This window comes from Apostichopus japonicus, chromosome 16 (genome assembly GCF_037975245.1).
Source record: "Apostichopus japonicus isolate 1M-3 chromosome 16, ASM3797524v1, whole genome shotgun sequence".
Lineage (NCBI taxonomy): Eukaryota > Metazoa > Echinodermata > Holothuroidea > Aspidochirotida > Stichopodidae > Apostichopus > Apostichopus japonicus.
Window position 1 is genome coordinate 11,476,985 of NC_092576.1, and position 17,766 is coordinate 11,494,750.

At 36.2% G+C, this 17,766-nt stretch overlaps 1 protein-coding gene across 1 annotated transcript; it reads left to right on the forward strand.

Annotated features, from left to right (window-relative positions):
- The first annotated feature begins 6,635 nt into the window (after nt 1-6,635).
- LOC139983061 (uncharacterized) lies at nt 6,636-13,054 on the forward strand. Its single transcript, XM_071996401.1, has 4 exons — nt 6,636-6,794; nt 9,355-9,464; nt 10,069-10,206; nt 12,044-13,054. The coding sequence occupies exons 1-4, from the start codon at nt 6,776-6,778 to the stop codon at nt 12,224-12,226; spliced, it is 450 nt and encodes a 149-aa protein (XP_071852502.1). The 5' UTR covers nt 6,636-6,775; the 3' UTR covers nt 12,227-13,054.
- Nucleotides 13,055-17,766: the final 4,712 nt, after the last annotated feature.

Sequence of the window (17,766 nt, forward strand, 5' to 3'; positions counted from 1 at the left end):
ATGGCTCTACTTTGGTCCTCTTTTATCATTATGAGCGACTCAACGGAGGAACCTAACCTACGTCATGCAAATAATTCTCGACCAGTTGGAAGATTCCTCCTCCAACGATCTCTACTTGAAGAAATTGTCAGAAACCTTTGCCTGGAAGGTTATAATACTATTAGGCTATTTAAAACAAGCAATTTTGAGATAATAGATCAAAAGTTTACAACGAAAACATAAATGAAGAAAAAGAATCCTAAGGTAAAGTCGAAATGTAACTAAAAACGACAATGGAAAATTTATACGCGAATAACGCTTTAGACTTGGTATCAATCCTACGTTTTAGGCCCAAAAATATACTGGTTGCATGTACCCATACGATAATTTCACACAATGTGGAATAATTGAAAACGGCAAGGTCACGTGCGACAATAAGTTGCCATAAATACAATATCTACAATAACTTAAATTTTCAAGATGGTACCAATAGCAAGTATAAAGAATTATAATTGTAACTAGAAAACAAACATGAGCCTGGAACGAACGACAACCATGCATACAAATGTCATTAATTATTTATTTGACATTAGCATAATGCTAACACAAATGAACGACACATGCTAATCTCTATAATTATGCCATCAAATGTAGACTATTACAAAGCTGTTCAAAAAAGTGACTCGATACCAAAAAGAACGCATCAACTTGAATGTATCGTTTTGTGTACCACAGTAAAACCAGGATCGTGCTATTAATCGGCAGAACGTTCTATTAGGATTACAGTAAGAACTGAGTATATGTGTAATCCCAACAAATCCTCTCTGATGTATTTGTTTAGTATTACACAGATCCTTAGATATTACAGTAACCATAATAGCACATGCTAACGAAGTTTCAGATTTATCAACACGATCCAGTTTTAATTTCGGTACAACACGTTAGTATGTACAGTAGTGACTGTAATCTCTGTGTGAATCGGTTGCGAAAACTGATTGCCTGATTAAAATTGTTCCAATAGGGAAAGTAATATTGTCAATATCATCAGATTGTTGCAATGACGTTGGAAGGGGAGGAAGACACTGCAGGCACTCATAACATTTTACCAGGAAGTTTATTTCTTCATGGTATACATCATTAATGAAACAACTCAAGTAATACGTTCATAAGGATTTAAGTAACATTATCCAAGCGTGTTCAAGTTACTTGTAATGACGCATCAATGTAATTTAACGCGCTGCCGCGTGAGGGAAAGATTCATAAGTTATGATCATAACTAAGATTGCACTATTAGTATTAACCCCACCAGTATCAGCATTAATCCCACCACTATTACCATAACCCCACCACTTTTAGCATTAACCCCACCACTAATGGCATTAACCCCACCACTATTAGCATGAACCCCACCACTATTAGCATCAACCCACCACTATCAGCATTAATCCACCACTATTACCATAACCCCACCACTTTTAGCATTAACCCCACCACTAATGGCATTAACCCCACCACTAATGGCATTAACCCCACCACTATTAGCATTAACCCCACCACTATTAGCATCAACCCCACCACTATTAGCATCAACCCACTACTATTAGCATTAAACCCACCACTGTAAGCATTAACCCCACCACTATTTCCATTAACCCCACCACTATTAGCATTAACCCCAACACTATTACCATTTACCCCACCACTATTTTCATTAACCCCACCACTATTAGCATTAACCCCACCACTATTACCATTAAACCCACCACTATAAGCATTAAACCCACCACTATTTTCATTAACCCCACCACTATTAGCATTAACCCCACCACTATAAGCATTAACCCCAACACTATTACCATTTACCCCACCACTATTTTCATTAACCTCTACACATATCTTGGTTCCGTGAAATGAAAAAAAGTTACAATACTACGAGCCAAGAAGGAATAGCCCTGGATAGTTTAATGTATTGACTTTAAAAACTGTGATCTCATTGGTGCAGTTTTAAAAACTAGCCACAATGTATCCTGTTTACACTTCTTATTGCGGATCTTTGTTTTAAAAGAGAAACACACCAAAACAAAACCTGTTCTAATAAAACTGCATTATTGGAGAAATAAAAAAAAATGTTTAAAAAAAAACAAGACTTGATCGCCGGAACTACATGTAACCATGAGAAGTACATTACCACTGAAGGAGACACCGTATTAATTTTGTCGCTATTTCTATTTTATTACTGCAGGCTAGAGAAACCGACGCCATGGGAAATTATGAGCAGAGCCAAAGAAATAGGGACTATTCACTCTACATGTCATTAGCTGGAGGTTGTTTTGGGATTATAGACGCCGTTTTGGGAGTATTGGCCTTAATATTATGCGGGATTTTCTATGCTAATTGGTTCACTTTTTCCAATACTATCGCCAATACTGCCATCGCCGATGCTGCCGTGGACGCCTCTGGTTAAAGCTTTGCAGAATATTTACAGTTCATCGTTGCCATTCTGTTCCGACGTCATCAACATTCTACAATAAGCACGATATTATAGACCTCACAATATGAGATAGGAAATTTAGGCGAACTATACGTGCCAGAATATTTTAAATATCGGTTACTTTCGGTTATACCTATATGATACTATCCTTTAGGTAACTGAAGGTAATTTTAAACGTTCTATACTTATACAGAATATTTTAGATATCAGTTACTTTCGGTTATCTTTAGGATATTATTCTACAGGTAACTGAAGGTACCGTAAGCGTACTACCTTTACGCAGACTATTTTAAACATCGGTTGCTTTCGGCTACCTATAGGATAATATATTTTACAAATCAGTTACCTTCAGTTACCTATAGGATAATATCCTATACACAATTGTGTATCCCGAATGGAATTTAAAGCATACGATGTCCTGTCTTTCATTCTAATTGATATTTTTTGACAACGATTTTTTCGGAACGAAACCTCTGATTTTTATTTTATTTTGGGGTCCTTATTGATGACCCTTTAGTTAGACAAGGCCCAGAAACATCCAGCGAAATAGAATAGCAAAATTGATCGGTTAAACTTGACAGTATTCGCCCACCATTTACATGAGAAGATAAAAGGTGCCACGTTTAACATTGACCCAATGATATGTCTTTTTGAAAGTTCTTTAAAACCTAATCGGTTCGGAGGTAAACGTTTTGTTATTTCTGACACCCCCTTCCCCCCCCCCCCCCGCATCCCTTTCCATTCCCTCAATCTAATTGGAAAAAGTGTATATGTGTCACTATACTTTCATATCATGCTTCAAAGCACTCTCACTGACAGTATGTACAGTATGAATAGACTACTTCTATAAAATATATTTCACGAATTACTTAACAAACTTCCAGTACGTTTGCTTTCAATCATGATATATATATATATATATATATATATATATATTTATATATATATATATATATATATATATATATTTATATATATATATATATCTATATCTATATATATATTTATTTATATATATATATATATATATATTAATATATATATCTATGTCTATATCTATATATATATATATATATCACATAAAAAATGAAAAATATGAATTCAATCATAAAATCCCATAATGCTAAAGTAATGAAAAAATTCAACCAAGAAACCCCCATAAGAACCTGCAACTGCAGAGATAGAGCCTCTTGCCCCCTACAGGGTGAGTGCCTTGTCAGTGCCGTAGTGTATAAGGCCACAGTTACTTCCGGTGACGATGGCACCACCAGGTCATATGTTGGGCTTACCGGGGGGGATTTCAAATCTAGATACAATAACCACACTAAGTCTTTCAGAAATAGTAAATACGAGAAGGAGTCTGAGTTATCTAAACACATATGGGGATTGAAGAGACAAAAGGTAGATTATTCGGTTAAATGGAGCATAATTAGGCAGTCCGACACTTACCAGCGAGAATCGGGCAACTGCAACCTTTGTATAGAAGAAAAACTGGAAATCCTACGCACAAGAGGTGACACAATCAATAGGAGATCCGAGCTTATCTCTTTGTGTCGCCATGGGAACCCCAAGCCATTGAACCGTAAACGGTTGAAAAAGAAGTAGTCTGTTTTGACCATCCACTGGCCTGAAGATCGTCGCTCTATGCGTGCGTGAAACCCAGGGTAGCAATATGGTGTAAATTGTATATCTTGTCTATATGTGATATTATTGCTCTACTACGGTGTTGAGCACTTTCTGCTTCTACTGATTATACTTATACGTGTGATATATATATATATATATATATATATATATATATATATGTGTGTGTGTGTGTGTGAATGAAAGAAAGATACAGAATTATATTAGCTTTATTCAGAAAATTGTCCCACCTTGATGACGTAAGTATAACAAATCATAGTATACATGAAGTTTTAATAATTATTTTTGCAATCTAGTATGAATCCACCAGATAATAGCAGCTTTAGGCAAAATGTACTTTTCATGTGTAGCGTAAGTAAATACAGCTTAATTGCATGGATTTAGGTGATTCGTGATTAATTATTTGTATGTCCTTTACGATACTTGACAGTATGTGGTGAGAAGAGAGACAAATTTATTCTGTTTTAATAGCACATAATTTGTGGAATTTACAGGCAACATTTAAATGGTGACTACATGGTCACGAATTTAATTTTTATATTCTCTGGATCTATCAAAACACAGTCCTGGTAGCATCTATATGTAGTACTTTTCACATGAGAAATGACAAGCCCAAACTCTGAAGCTCATTAATTAATGAAAGTGGCTGGACTGACAAGTCTATCATACGGATCACTAAGTCGTTACTGATATACAATACAAAGCTTCATACGAAAACGTAATAACTTTATGGCCTTCAATAATATAAATAAAGTGTGTAACAAATTTGTGAAGGACATGTGCTGTTCACAGCCATCCAAGACTGCCGTGTTGTTCGGGCCATAATATATAGCAAGAGTATGGTCTTGATAAGTATGTTCACGTTTGTACATTTAAGAAAATAAATACTGTTGATTTATTGATAAAAAAGTCTCTCTAATTAATAAATATCAATATAATGGATAGATTTATTGAGATTAAACTATATGATGCCTGTATATATTTCTTGTTGTAGTATTAAATTATACTTGAGTATTTTTATTAGTTGATGTTATTAAAAGCTAAACATGATTTACATTTGTTTGTAAAGTTTGAACTCGAGTTTTCTCTTTGTGACGTCATCATGCGTATACTGTTGCCACCTTATTAAACTATCTCCATTGACAATATACTATAATGGTGATAGCCCATACACCATATATTCACAATTTCTTTTACAACGGTAAGATAGAAACATCGCGTGAGGAGTAACTGGACCCGGATACCCGTTTAGTGCCAAAACTTGTCGGCCCATTGTTTGATACGGCTCTGACTGAAATTTTTCATCTGCCGGGTTGGAACTGCTTGCCGGTTATTGAAGTTCTTTCGTCTACACAACTTTTCCTTCCTTAAAGTCCTTGTAGAATCGCCCCAAACCGTGTGCGGCCATCTAAAAAGTGAAAATTACTGTTGCTTGCAAGTGAGGTTTTGTTCGTGTCGCTTCAAAATGCAGACAGTAATGAAACGTGATACGTTGTTATCTTTATCTGAACCTGAGATGTCCATCGCTGTATCGTTTATACAATAATGTGCTGTGGGTTTTGACCGCAGCTGTATATACTGACTGTACACTAGTGTCTTATTACCGACGGTAGCAAGCTGTGTGTGTATTTTCTGGGATCGATGGGTGGTGTCTAACACTTTTGTTGGACCTCATTCGAAACTAGGTCAGATTACGGCATTAGACGTTTGTTTTTGTGCGAGTCTTCACACCCTTTAAATAGATTTACTCCAACTGGGAATGGGTAGATGTATGAACCTTTATGGACGGGGGGGGGGGTAGGTTAAAGGGGGGTAGTAGGCGGATCCAATTGTTTAATGGAGGAATGGAGGGTGTTGTTGCGGTTTCGATGAATTTGACTCCCATGCAGGTACTAATTGTCTCAAAATCAAATCTCATTCTGGAGCACATTTGGACCATAAACGTATGTTTATGAATTATATCTAGTACTTTTATATAAGTACTTTTGAATTTTGGACAGAAGAAAACTAGAGGCTGGCAGGCGGTATGGGTAGGGTGGAGGCATGGCCCGTTCACTTTTCCTAAATACGATTAAACATGCAGTGAAAAGTTCCCATATCCGTACTAGTGTCCATCGCTTTACACTGTGTTACAATTGTTTTATTAGCTGTTCCTGGCTAAAACTATTGATGAGCACATTTGTTCCGTTGTTATGGCCATATGAAGTTTCGTATATATATATATATATATATATATATATATATATATATATATATATATATATATATATATATATATATATATATAACATCCATATCCCTATCTACCAATTCGTAACTAGATCTAATTTATACTATGTTTATTTTCGTACACTTGTATTTTCCCCATTTATTCCCCATTTATTCCCTACTTAAGCAAGTGCTGACGTCATCATCGGTATGGCATGTGACTTGTGACAATTCCAAACCACCATTGTGACACCCAGATGCAGTGGTTTGCACAAGAACAATAACGACTCTGCAAATTTCCTCCCACACATTTGCAACTGACATAATATGCTTTGAGTTTTAGTTTTTGGTTTATAATATACCAATATATTGTTGACTGAGGGATCCCGTAGTATTAGAATATAAAAAGTGTGTACATTTGTTATTCGTGATATCTGGAACGACTTGAAAACAATGAACCGTGCTATCGAATGTAAGTTTTTCCTTTACTAAAATGAAGTTGTTTTGCACGTGTTTTATTCTTTAAGATTTATTTGATGCTTATCCCAATTAAACTTATAGCAACTCAAAACCCGATATACCTGTGACATGCGTTGCTGCTTACCAGGAAGATATTATCTGTACTACACTGTTAAAATTAAGTAAGTATGTTAAAATTAAGTAAGTAAGTAAGTAAGCAAGTAAGCAAGTAAGCAAGTAAGCAAGTAAGCAAGTAAGCAAGTAAGCAAGTAAGCAAGTAAGCAAGTAAGCAAGTAAGCAAGTAAGCAAGTAAGCAAGTAAGTAAGTAAGCAAGTAAGCAAGTAAGCAAGTAAGCAAGGAAGCAAGTAAGCAAGTAAGTAAGTAAGTAAGTAAGTAAGCAAGTAAGCAAGTAAGAAAGTAAGCAAGTAAGCAAGGAAGCAAGGAAGCAAGTAAGTAAGTAAGCAAGTAAGCAAGTAAGCAAGTAAGCAAGTAAGCAAGTAAGCAAGTAAGCAAGTAAGCAAGTAAGCAAGTAAGCAAGTAAGCAAGTAAGCAAGTAAGCAAGTAAGCAAGTAAGTAAGCAAGCAAGCAAGTAAGCAAGTAAGCAAGGAAGCAAGTAAGTAAGTAAGCAAGTAAGCAAGTAAGTAAGTAAGCAAGTAAGCAGGGAAGCAGGGAAGCAAGTAAGTAAGTAAGCAAGTAAGCAAGTAAGTAAGTAAGCAAGTAAGCAGGGAAGCAAGTAAGCAAGTAAGCAAGGAAGCAAGTAAGCAAGTAAGCAAGTAAGAAAGTAAGCAAGTAAGCAAGTAAGCAAGTAAGTAAGTAAGCAAGTAAGTAAGTAAGCAAGTAAGCAAGTAAGCAAGTAAGCAAGTAAGCAAGTAAGCAAGTAAGCAAGTAAGTAAGCAAGCAAGCAAGTAAGCAAGTAAGCAGGGAAGCAAGTAAGTAAGTAAGCAAGTAAGCAAGTAAGTAAGTAAGCAAGTAAGCAGGGAAGCAAGTAAGCAAGTAAGCAAGGAAGCAAGTAAGCAAGTAAGCAAGTAAGAAAGTAAGCAAGTAAGCAAGTAAGCAAGTAAGTAAGTAAGCAAGTAAGTAAGTAAGCAAGTAAGCAAGCAAGCAAGTAAGCAAGTAAGCAGGGAAGCAAGTAAGTAAGTAAGCAAGTAAGCAAGTAAGTAAGTAAGCAAGTAAGCAGGGAAGCAAGTAAGCAAGTAAGCAAGGAAGCAAGGAAGCAAGTAAGCAAGTAAGAAAGTAAGCAAGTAAGCAAGTAAGCAAGTAAGTAAGTAAGCAAGTAAGTAAGTAAGCAAGTAAGCAAGTAAGCAAGTAAGCAAGTAAGCAAGTAAGCAAGTAAGCAAGTAAGTAAGCAAGCAAGCAAGTAAGCAAGTAAGCAAGGAAGCAAGTAAGTAAGTAAGCAAGTAAGCAAGTAAGTAAGTAAGCAAGTAAGCAGGGAAGCAAGTAAGCAAGTAAGCAAGGAAGCAAGTAAGCAAGTAAGCAAGTAAGAAAGTAAGCAAGTAAGCAAGTAAGCAAGTAAGTAAGTAAGCAAGTAAGTAAGTAAGCAAGTAAGCAAGTAAGCAAGTAAGCAAGTAAGCAAGTAAGCAAGTAAGTAAGTAAGCAAGTAAGTAAGTAAGCAAGTAAGCAAGTAAGCAAGTAAGCAAGTAAGCAGGGAAGCAAGTAAGCAAGTAAGTAAGTAAGTAAGTAAGCAAGTAAGCAAGGAAGTAACACTTTTCGAGGGCTAACTGCATCATCTGCCTATTCCCTTTCGCTTCCCTTCTGTACATGAAAGAAGAAAAAGCTGTAAAGTGAAAAATATTGAATCTATAAGACATTTTAATGTCATTGTACACATATGGTCATATGTACTAATAATATAATGTCTGTGTGAAGTCACTTATATTCTCCAACGTGGCAACTAAAGAACTTGACAGCGGTTGTTTGGTCACTATTGAAGTTGAACATTTCTCTTTTCCAAATGAGTCTTGAGTAATTGTTTTTATGTATGTATTTGTTTAAGATCCTACTGGAAGCAGGTACTCGCAAAGACGCCACCATTCTCTTATCAAAGCCGCAAGCTGACCGAAGTCAGTCTCTTACATTTATATTTAACGTCCATGATTATGAATTGTTAATTGTCAACAACTCTGTAACTGGACGACATACCTATAATATTGGAGTGACTCGAACTCGGGACCCTATGATTGGAAGGCACCGGTGTTAACCACTGAGCTAACACTCATAAAACCTGGACAACCTGGACATTTCATTGTCAACCTGGACATTTCCTTTTGACTGTCTCTCATCTGGGTTTGCCCAATACATGGTCCTTAATACTATAGCATCGTAACTATTGAGGAATAAATTACCAACTGACATTCACATTGGAGCAGTAAATAATACTTCAAAGGCTCCGTACATTTTGCTAGTAAATTGAGTGCCGATAGCTGTAGAGAATGAGTACTAAATAAACACAAAAGGAGAAAGTATATGAATATGCAGATGTATATGAATATGTATATGAATAAACAAGTAATTTCGCTACTGTAATATCGGTTGTAATGGATATTATGTTTTTTTTTTATAATTATTTCACATAGTACAAGATTATCCTGTACAACCGATATTTATGCAGCCAGGTCGGTTACCAGGACATCACCAGCGATACCCACCTGGGTATTACCCACATATCCAACCACAACAAGGTTTTGTAAGTGATTTTTCATTTTTTATGATAATGTCCAATACTAACAAGTCTCAATCCTTATTATGTAACAATTAGTTACGTGACCTTAAATTGTATAGAGGCCGAAATAGATCACAGTTGTACGGATGCCCATAAGCTTTAATAACTTGCTCCTTTCATAACCCCTCTCCCCGTGTACCAGGGCTGACACGGCCATTAAACCTTGTATGATATACTCGAAAGAGTTTCATGGCGAGTGTATCTGTCTTAATTGAATATTAATGCAGGTCTCCGTTATTCGGTCTTCCAATTCGAGATTTGTCTGTACTACGAATCTCGAAAACGAAGATCGAAAAACAAAGACTACTTTATTTCTTTTCAATTTTTCCAGTCTTCTTTCTTCGATCTTCGTTTAAGAGGTCTTCGTTTTAGACACATCCTTTGATAACCTTCCCGAGTTGTTAAGCAAAATGTCTGTATGTGAGGGGAGAGGTTGGGGAGTGGTTGGGGGGCAGGAGAGGGTTCTTTTCCCGGCAACCCGAGGCGATGTATGATGGTGTGGGTTCATGCATCCATCCAGGCAGGCAATGAATATTCAACAGATCCCTGTATATATCTTGTATTCCAGTATCCACCTGATAACCGCCAGGACCAAAACAGCTTTTGTAAAGATCTTTTCTTAGCCTTTGCCGCCATCTTAGTCATATTTTGTTGCTTTCCGATGGGATTGTGTTTTGGGATTCCAGCGATTTTCTGCATATTTCAGGTAAATATCATCACTTAATTATACAATGTAAATTTATATGTCATTTATAATCAAAATACGTACTGGATGTGATATTGAATTAAATGATATCGGCCGCCGAAATTGTTACTTTCAGCTGAGGTTAAAGTATTACATTTAACTTGTCATTTCATATGGATCTAGAACTGTTTAAGATAGACCTGTTATAGTTTTAGTTATAGCCTGGGTTCCAGGTTTTGTTTATGCACTCAAAATATCTGCGGTGAATTATTCATCTGTGTTCGATATGATATTTTCTTATCCCATGGAGTGCAACTTACCTGGTACTGAGGTGGATCCATGCATGAATTTATAAAGGAATGGGTGTGGCTTTGGGTTTGTTGAAATCGACTCCCATATGCATATGGAAGTCTGAAAGTCATCTCCCAGAAAGGTTAATATAATTCTTGAAGTCATATTGTATATTTATACTAAAAGGTCTAAACTATTTGTTATGTCTAGTTTGTGCTTATAACTATACTTTAGAAACTTTCAGCACTCCTGTTGACACAGGAGGGGATGAGGGGGGGGGGGAGCTCACCAACACCCTCGGATCCGCGCCTGGTTATTGCACAAGAACAATAGTTTATTATAAATCGATTGTACCTGGCGACCTTCATCATTTTAATAATCAAACTAGACTTGGGAAGGAATGTCGTTCTTCTCTCAAAATGTGCAACAAATATAAAACTACACTTTATAGATGTTTTTAGTATGTTTACCTCTTACTATCCATGTCTTATAGGCCTATTTAATCTGTCATTTTTAGGGGAAATGGCAATAAACATGAATTTTATTTCCTATTGGCGTTGTTGCAACTGATTATATATCTAGTCAGGCTCCCGGGGTGTTTAGTAATATGGCTTTTGTTCTGATGCCTAGTTTGGACGGGTGCAAGGCAATAGTTGAGCCAGGTTTGTGATGCTCTTGCGCAATATGGCTTTTATTCTGATGCCTAAATTCCAGAGATGCAAAGCAATAGGTGAGCCAGGTGTGTGATGCTCTAGCGCAATATGGCTTTTGTTCTGATGCCTAGATTACACAGGTGCAAAAACAATAAGTGAGCCAGGTACGTGATGCTCTTGCGCAATATGGCTTTTGTTCTAATGCTAAGATTCCACTGATGCAATGCAATAAGTGAGCCAGGTGCGTGATGCTCTAGCGCAATATGGCTTTTGTTTTGATGCAAAGATTCCACAGGTGCAAAGCAATAGGTGAGCCAGGTGTGTGATGCTCTAGCGCAATATGGCTTTTGTTTTGATGCAAAGATTCCACAGGTGCAAAGCAATAAGTGAGACAGGTGCGTGATGCTCTTGCGCAATATGGCTTTTGTTCTGATGCCTAAATTCCACAGATGCAAAACAATAGGTAAGCCAGGTGCGTGATGCTCTAGCGCAATGTGGCTTTTGTTCTGGTGCTTAGATTACACAGGTGCAAAACAATGGTTGAGCGAGGTGTGTGATGCTCTTGCGCAATATGGCTTTTGTTCTGGTGCTTAGACTACACATGTGCAAAGCAATAAGTGAGTGCGGTGTGTGATGCTCTTTCGCAATATGGCTTTTGTTCTACTGCTAAGATTGCACAAGATGCAGAACAATGTGTGAGTCATGTGCGTGATTCTCTCACGCAATATGGTTTTCAAAGTAAGCATGTCTACTAACTTGCAGAGATAACTCATGAACTTATTAACAATATGCACGATATCATTTCTCGAAATGAGTAATATAAAACCCCTGCAGTATGCTCTTTATTTTAGGTCTTACTCACTATAAACACATCCGATTTTGAATAAAAATTGTTACAATTTCTTTCCTTGCAGGCTAAAGATGAAGAGGCCAGAGGCAGCTTAGGTGAAAGTCAAAGAAGTAGACTGTATTCCCTCTCTATTTCAGCCATAGGATGCTGTGTTGGGTTACTCCTAACGATCGTTGTAGTAACTTACTATGCCCTTACTTATGAGGAGACAACACAGGACAGTACGTTTAATAACTACGTTTTATAACTCTTTGACAGAATCCTCCTCTCCAGGCTCCCATGCCACCCCACCCCCTCTACCCCTCCCCCCCCCGTCATGACAGAATAATATGCCTCAAATTCAGATAATGTATATGTAGACAAGTTATACTGTGTCCACCAGAATCGTACCAGAAAAAAAAAACGGCATACATGAGTGGATACATGATATCACGGAAATTGGGCTAGGTAGACAATCATTGACAGATGACGGAACTTTTGAGCAAACATCGCCCCCCCCCCCCCAATAAAAAAAAGGGAAGGAATCAGCTCGTAAGCAAAACTGGCTAAATTTGGTCTCTATTTAGCTTGTTTATAGCAAAATTGTGTTCTCAGTTATTATAAATGCTCACCCACCCCCCTCCCATAAAAACAATAAAAGAAGTATGAAAAACAATTGCATGACGTTAAATTATTGTTGGGCACGATTCGTTTCCCTGATTTGATCACCAGGTCGTAAGAAACAGTCAAACGGTTATATTTAAAACCAATGTCATTAATACAATGGACACATGTCACACAGTTTTGATATACCGTTTTGATAACAGTATAACCTTTTTATAGTGTCAAAAGCGTCATTGGTTTAAAAATTAAAAATAAAGCGCAATGCTCTCGACAATTTAAGGATGAAACGTAACGAAAAATTACACTTTTTGGTTAGAGGAAAACGAATGTCAAACACCGCATTTGTTGTACGTAATAAACAGAGGATCCATTTCGTTCAACGACGGAGTTTCTAGTTTGCCACTCCACATGTCCAACATCCCCCAATGTTTCTTTACCCCCACCCCCATCCCCCCACCCCCACCCCCTAAAATGCAGAGTCGTCTACTGCTCTGAGGATGTAATCTAGGTTTGAGAAAAAGTGCTCCTTTCTATTAATGGTGTCATATTGTTTGTCATATATCGTCGGAATAGAAATAAAATTTGAATATTTGTTTGATATTGTTACTTCTTTTTAGTTTTAGAAGTGATTCCATTTCAAATAAACAAGTCTAAGAGTGAAAGATGTAAACGTTTTCTAAACAAACAGTATATCTGAACCTGTTACTATTTCATATGGTGTTATACATGCTGTTGCATTATTTGTTTTAGTGATTTTTTTAATATTCCTTTGTTACTTTTGGTGAGTTTCTATGTTACAATTTGTGAGTGCCAAAATAGGGCCATAAAATTAAATCTAAAATCTAAGAGTAAAGATGTAAACGTTTTCCAAACAAACAGTATATCTGAACCTGTTACTATTTCATATGGTGTTATATAACCGCTGTTGCATTATTTGTTTAAGTAATTTTTTTTGTTAATATTCCTTTGTTACTTTTGGTGAGTTTCTATGTTACAATTTGTAAGTGCCAAAATAGCGTCATTAAAAATTAAATCTAAAAGTAAAAGATGTAAAAGTTTTCCAAACAAACAGTATATCTGAACCTGTAACTATTTCATATGGTGTTATACACGCTGTTGCATTATTTGTTTTAGTGTGTTTTTTTTATATTCCTTTGTTCCTTTTGGTGAGTTTCTATGTTACAATTTGTAAGTGCCAAAATAGCGCCAATTAAAGTTAAATAAATGAAAAATGTTTCAAATATCCTCTGTTGTGAAATATAGTTTTGGAATTACTTTTTGGATTCTCTCTATACATTCCAACTTAACATAAAATTCCTGCTTAAACTGCTTGTCTCGGAAAAACACATTCAACAAAAATACATAAAGAAAATAAGAAAACAAGAATAAATACTACAACTTGACCAAACCTCAGCAAGGAGGAGTGTCCCCTCAATGAACTAGTGTGTCACAGAATGCAAGCTATATAAAGAGTTTGAAAAGTTTTCAGTTTTTATTTTTGTAAAGATGTTATCGTTGTATATATATATATATATATATATATATATATATATATATAAATGAAAATCGTAATGAGTTGGAAAATCAAGAACAGTGAAAAAATGTTCAGCCTCCACCGGGATTCGAACCACGGGCCTCCCGCTATATATATATATATATATATATATTTATAAGACATAGCGGGTTCGAATCCCGGTGGAGGCTGGAAGTTTTTTCACTGTTCTTGAATTTTCTTTGAATTTACTGCAAATGTTCACTTGTCGGACTCGTAGTTCAACGTGTTACATCTTTCCAGTAATTACTGTGCCAACTGTTACCAATGTTACCGTGTTGCGAACAAAGCGCAGTAGTTACTGATGAACGGTTGTGGAAGATGTAGAGTATTTACTGTACTAGCTATGAGTATCGGGTGTGGGAGGCGGTCCGGCCATAAATCCGACTATGTGGAGATATAACTAGTCCAACATGAATATTCATTATTAACTATCCCACTGAACTGAATCACCTTAATTAGTAATATCTATAAATGTTAATCTTATTAACACTCGAGCTGTATACGTTGGTTGTACCGTGGTACTGCCGATAAGTTCCAAAGTGTGATACTTCCCTCTAACAAATATAGCATGAAAGAAAATAATTCAGGGATACATTTTCACATATTACAGTACACTACACCATAAAGGAACTATTAAATATTAATTTTTATCAGTTATGTACACAACTTACATAGGAGAATTATCGGCGACCTATAAAAATGAATTTTATTGCTACTTCCGAGACGTGTCTAGACACGAGACAGCAAATGAATAAGAAAACAGTTTTTCATGATCATGAGTTTGGGAATTAAATCGAATTCAATAATAATCAAATTATTGTTGTTTCAAGGATCTTGAAATAAAGATTGTTTTTTGTTGTTTGTAGCAATAACAAACACAATATAATATAAATACATTTGCACAAAATTATGACTAATGGAGAATACTTAACAATACGTAAACAATGGTACTGAAACGAGAATTTAATTTTTGTAACCCGCATCTTTCTATTTTTGATTTTAAAAAATGATTTAATTAGTTTCTTATAAGAATGGATTACCCAATTTAAAGTTGTACTGCGCATGGGGGACTTTTAAAAGCTTCTAACCATGATCGTATTTTATTGACTAAGAAGTTTTCAAGTACTACCTTTATGTCTCTTACACACGGCAATTGCATTTGAGTACTCCTTGGTTTGGTTAACCTTTATTAGCGTACTTTTGGTAAATACAGGAGGAATGATATATGAAACAGCTGTACAGTAGTGAACGACATATAAAAGAATAGTTACACATTGCTACATCGTCATATTATAAATTCATCGCATGATTCTCTCTTCGATAAGATAATAAGAAACACCGTGTGGCAGTTGTCCGTTTACAACTGATATCTGCGATGGCTCTACTTTGGGCCTCTTTTATCATGATCTGCGACTCAAGGAGGTACCTAACCTACGTCATGCAAAGAATTCTGGACCAGTTGGAACAAGCCGTCAAAATTCATTCCACACGGCACCGAGTGATGTTAGACAACCATCAATGAATTTGTAACGAAATTAGCATCATATCAAGCTCTACACTCAACACGTTTCCACGGTTCCTAGGGATACTCGTCGGCACTACGTAGCAGCCGATGTTCAACCACCTGGTTCGATTTCAATTGCACTTTTTAACGATGGTGCATGAGTACTGGGGGAGGGGGGTGGCCTGGTGGGGGATCTCAGACAAGTGATATGCCTAGCATAGTACATTACACCCCTTATGAAATTCAAAGAGTGGGGGTGTGGTTACTATCCCAAATAATTTCTCTGCATGTGCTTAGCCTTATCATAGTAACATTGCACTGCATATTCCTTAACATCCCATGAGAGGTGAAGTCAAATTATAGTCAGAGGAACAACCCACCACCTCCCCCCTCCCCACCCACAGGGGGTAACCGCTTTTTGCATAACTTGCATGAGGATGGATAAGTATGTGCAACTGCATATCTGTTATAACTTTCTTGCAAGAGACTGCATTTAAAGGTACAGAGGAGCAGAATAGCATGTTTGTCTCTAAGGAGCTGTAAATATGAGTAGTCTTATGGACATGTGGTATGAAGTAAAAGATCCGATTTCTGACACCTTTGACAAACAAAGAATCAAATAGAAAACCAATTGAAAAGGAATTTCTCTTTTATTGGAAGAACATTACTTTCATCTGAAAGACTGATTGCCTTAAAAAACAAATGTCAAAAGAAACATTAAACGAGTTACTTCTGTCATAAATTAGAGAAGATGTTAAACAATACTTAGTAGTTTGTACTAGCTGTTCATCTAATATATGAACACACTATACTTTTTGATAGTTGCTCATTAGGAAACCTCAATTTTAAATTTATATGAAACACATAAAAATACATGTTACCATTAGAGGTATGCTGTATTTGCCACAAATATGCTAGATATTCAAGAATGGTCACCTTTGGTCAAAATTCTTAAACTGTTTGTATTACAACCTTCGAGGGAATTTACCTCACTGGGACATTCAGTCACCTTGTGTGTTCCTCAAAATGTCAGAGAAAAATTTGGAGAGTAAAGACCTCAAGAAAAGTACTTTTTGAAAACTTCTAGCATGCTATAATTTGGGGCCTATACTAATTACCTTTGACAATCATTCGAAACACTTCAAAGCAACACGACAGATTCAGTATAAAGACGCTTTTCCATAAATGTAAGTTAAAAGGTGAAATGAAATTTTAATTGGAAGAATTGGATGACTATGTCTTGAATGAACTGTTTCGGTATGGCCAAAGCAAAGGCTGTTTCATGCTCAATGAACAAACACTCATGAAAAAATAATTGTTTGGTAAGTAAATGTGAGTTAGATTGACAAAACTGACTTTAGCATTGTATTTCTGTTCTTAGTAGGCACATTTCGATGTTTAGGAGGTGTCAGCAAATATTTAACAAGAAAATCCAGGATGAAGTAACAGTGTTACAACATGTGCGATAGCAAAACTTTCACAATTTCTCGACTTGTGCTTTTGCAAGGACTAGCAAATTGATCTGACTTGGAAAAAAATTGTATGTGAACTAACACATTACTTTACACTCTTGACTGGAAATGACTTGATTAAGCTCTATTTAAAATATCTATTATACCTTGGTGAACATATGCCATGTTACTGTAGGCCTATAGGTTTAATGAGCCACCCAATCTTAGTTTTGCAAATTAGTATTAAGCCACATCCCCTCATTAATATACATAATCAATATACCAAACATTATCATTTACCTGTGATCAGCCAACAACTGCAATATCTCAATGCAGTTAGACCAATTGCTGGGACTTACTATATATTTGAAGCATTAACTTTGAAATTGTGACCTCATTAGTATTCATGATGAGTACCTAACACAATTGGTTATTTACTCCCTATATCATGTACATATTATCAGTTTATCACCAAACAAAATCACACCAAGTTCCAGTACAATGGGACTTGTCATTATTTGAAATTTGTCATGTTTGACCCTGTGACCAAGCAACAAGAACAACAGGTCACTTATACCCATTAGATTGTGTCTATATAGTGAATTATCAAAGGTACTGTAGGTGTCCCATGCATAAACACAAACATCAACTTGAGCCTTATTGAATGCTTAGGT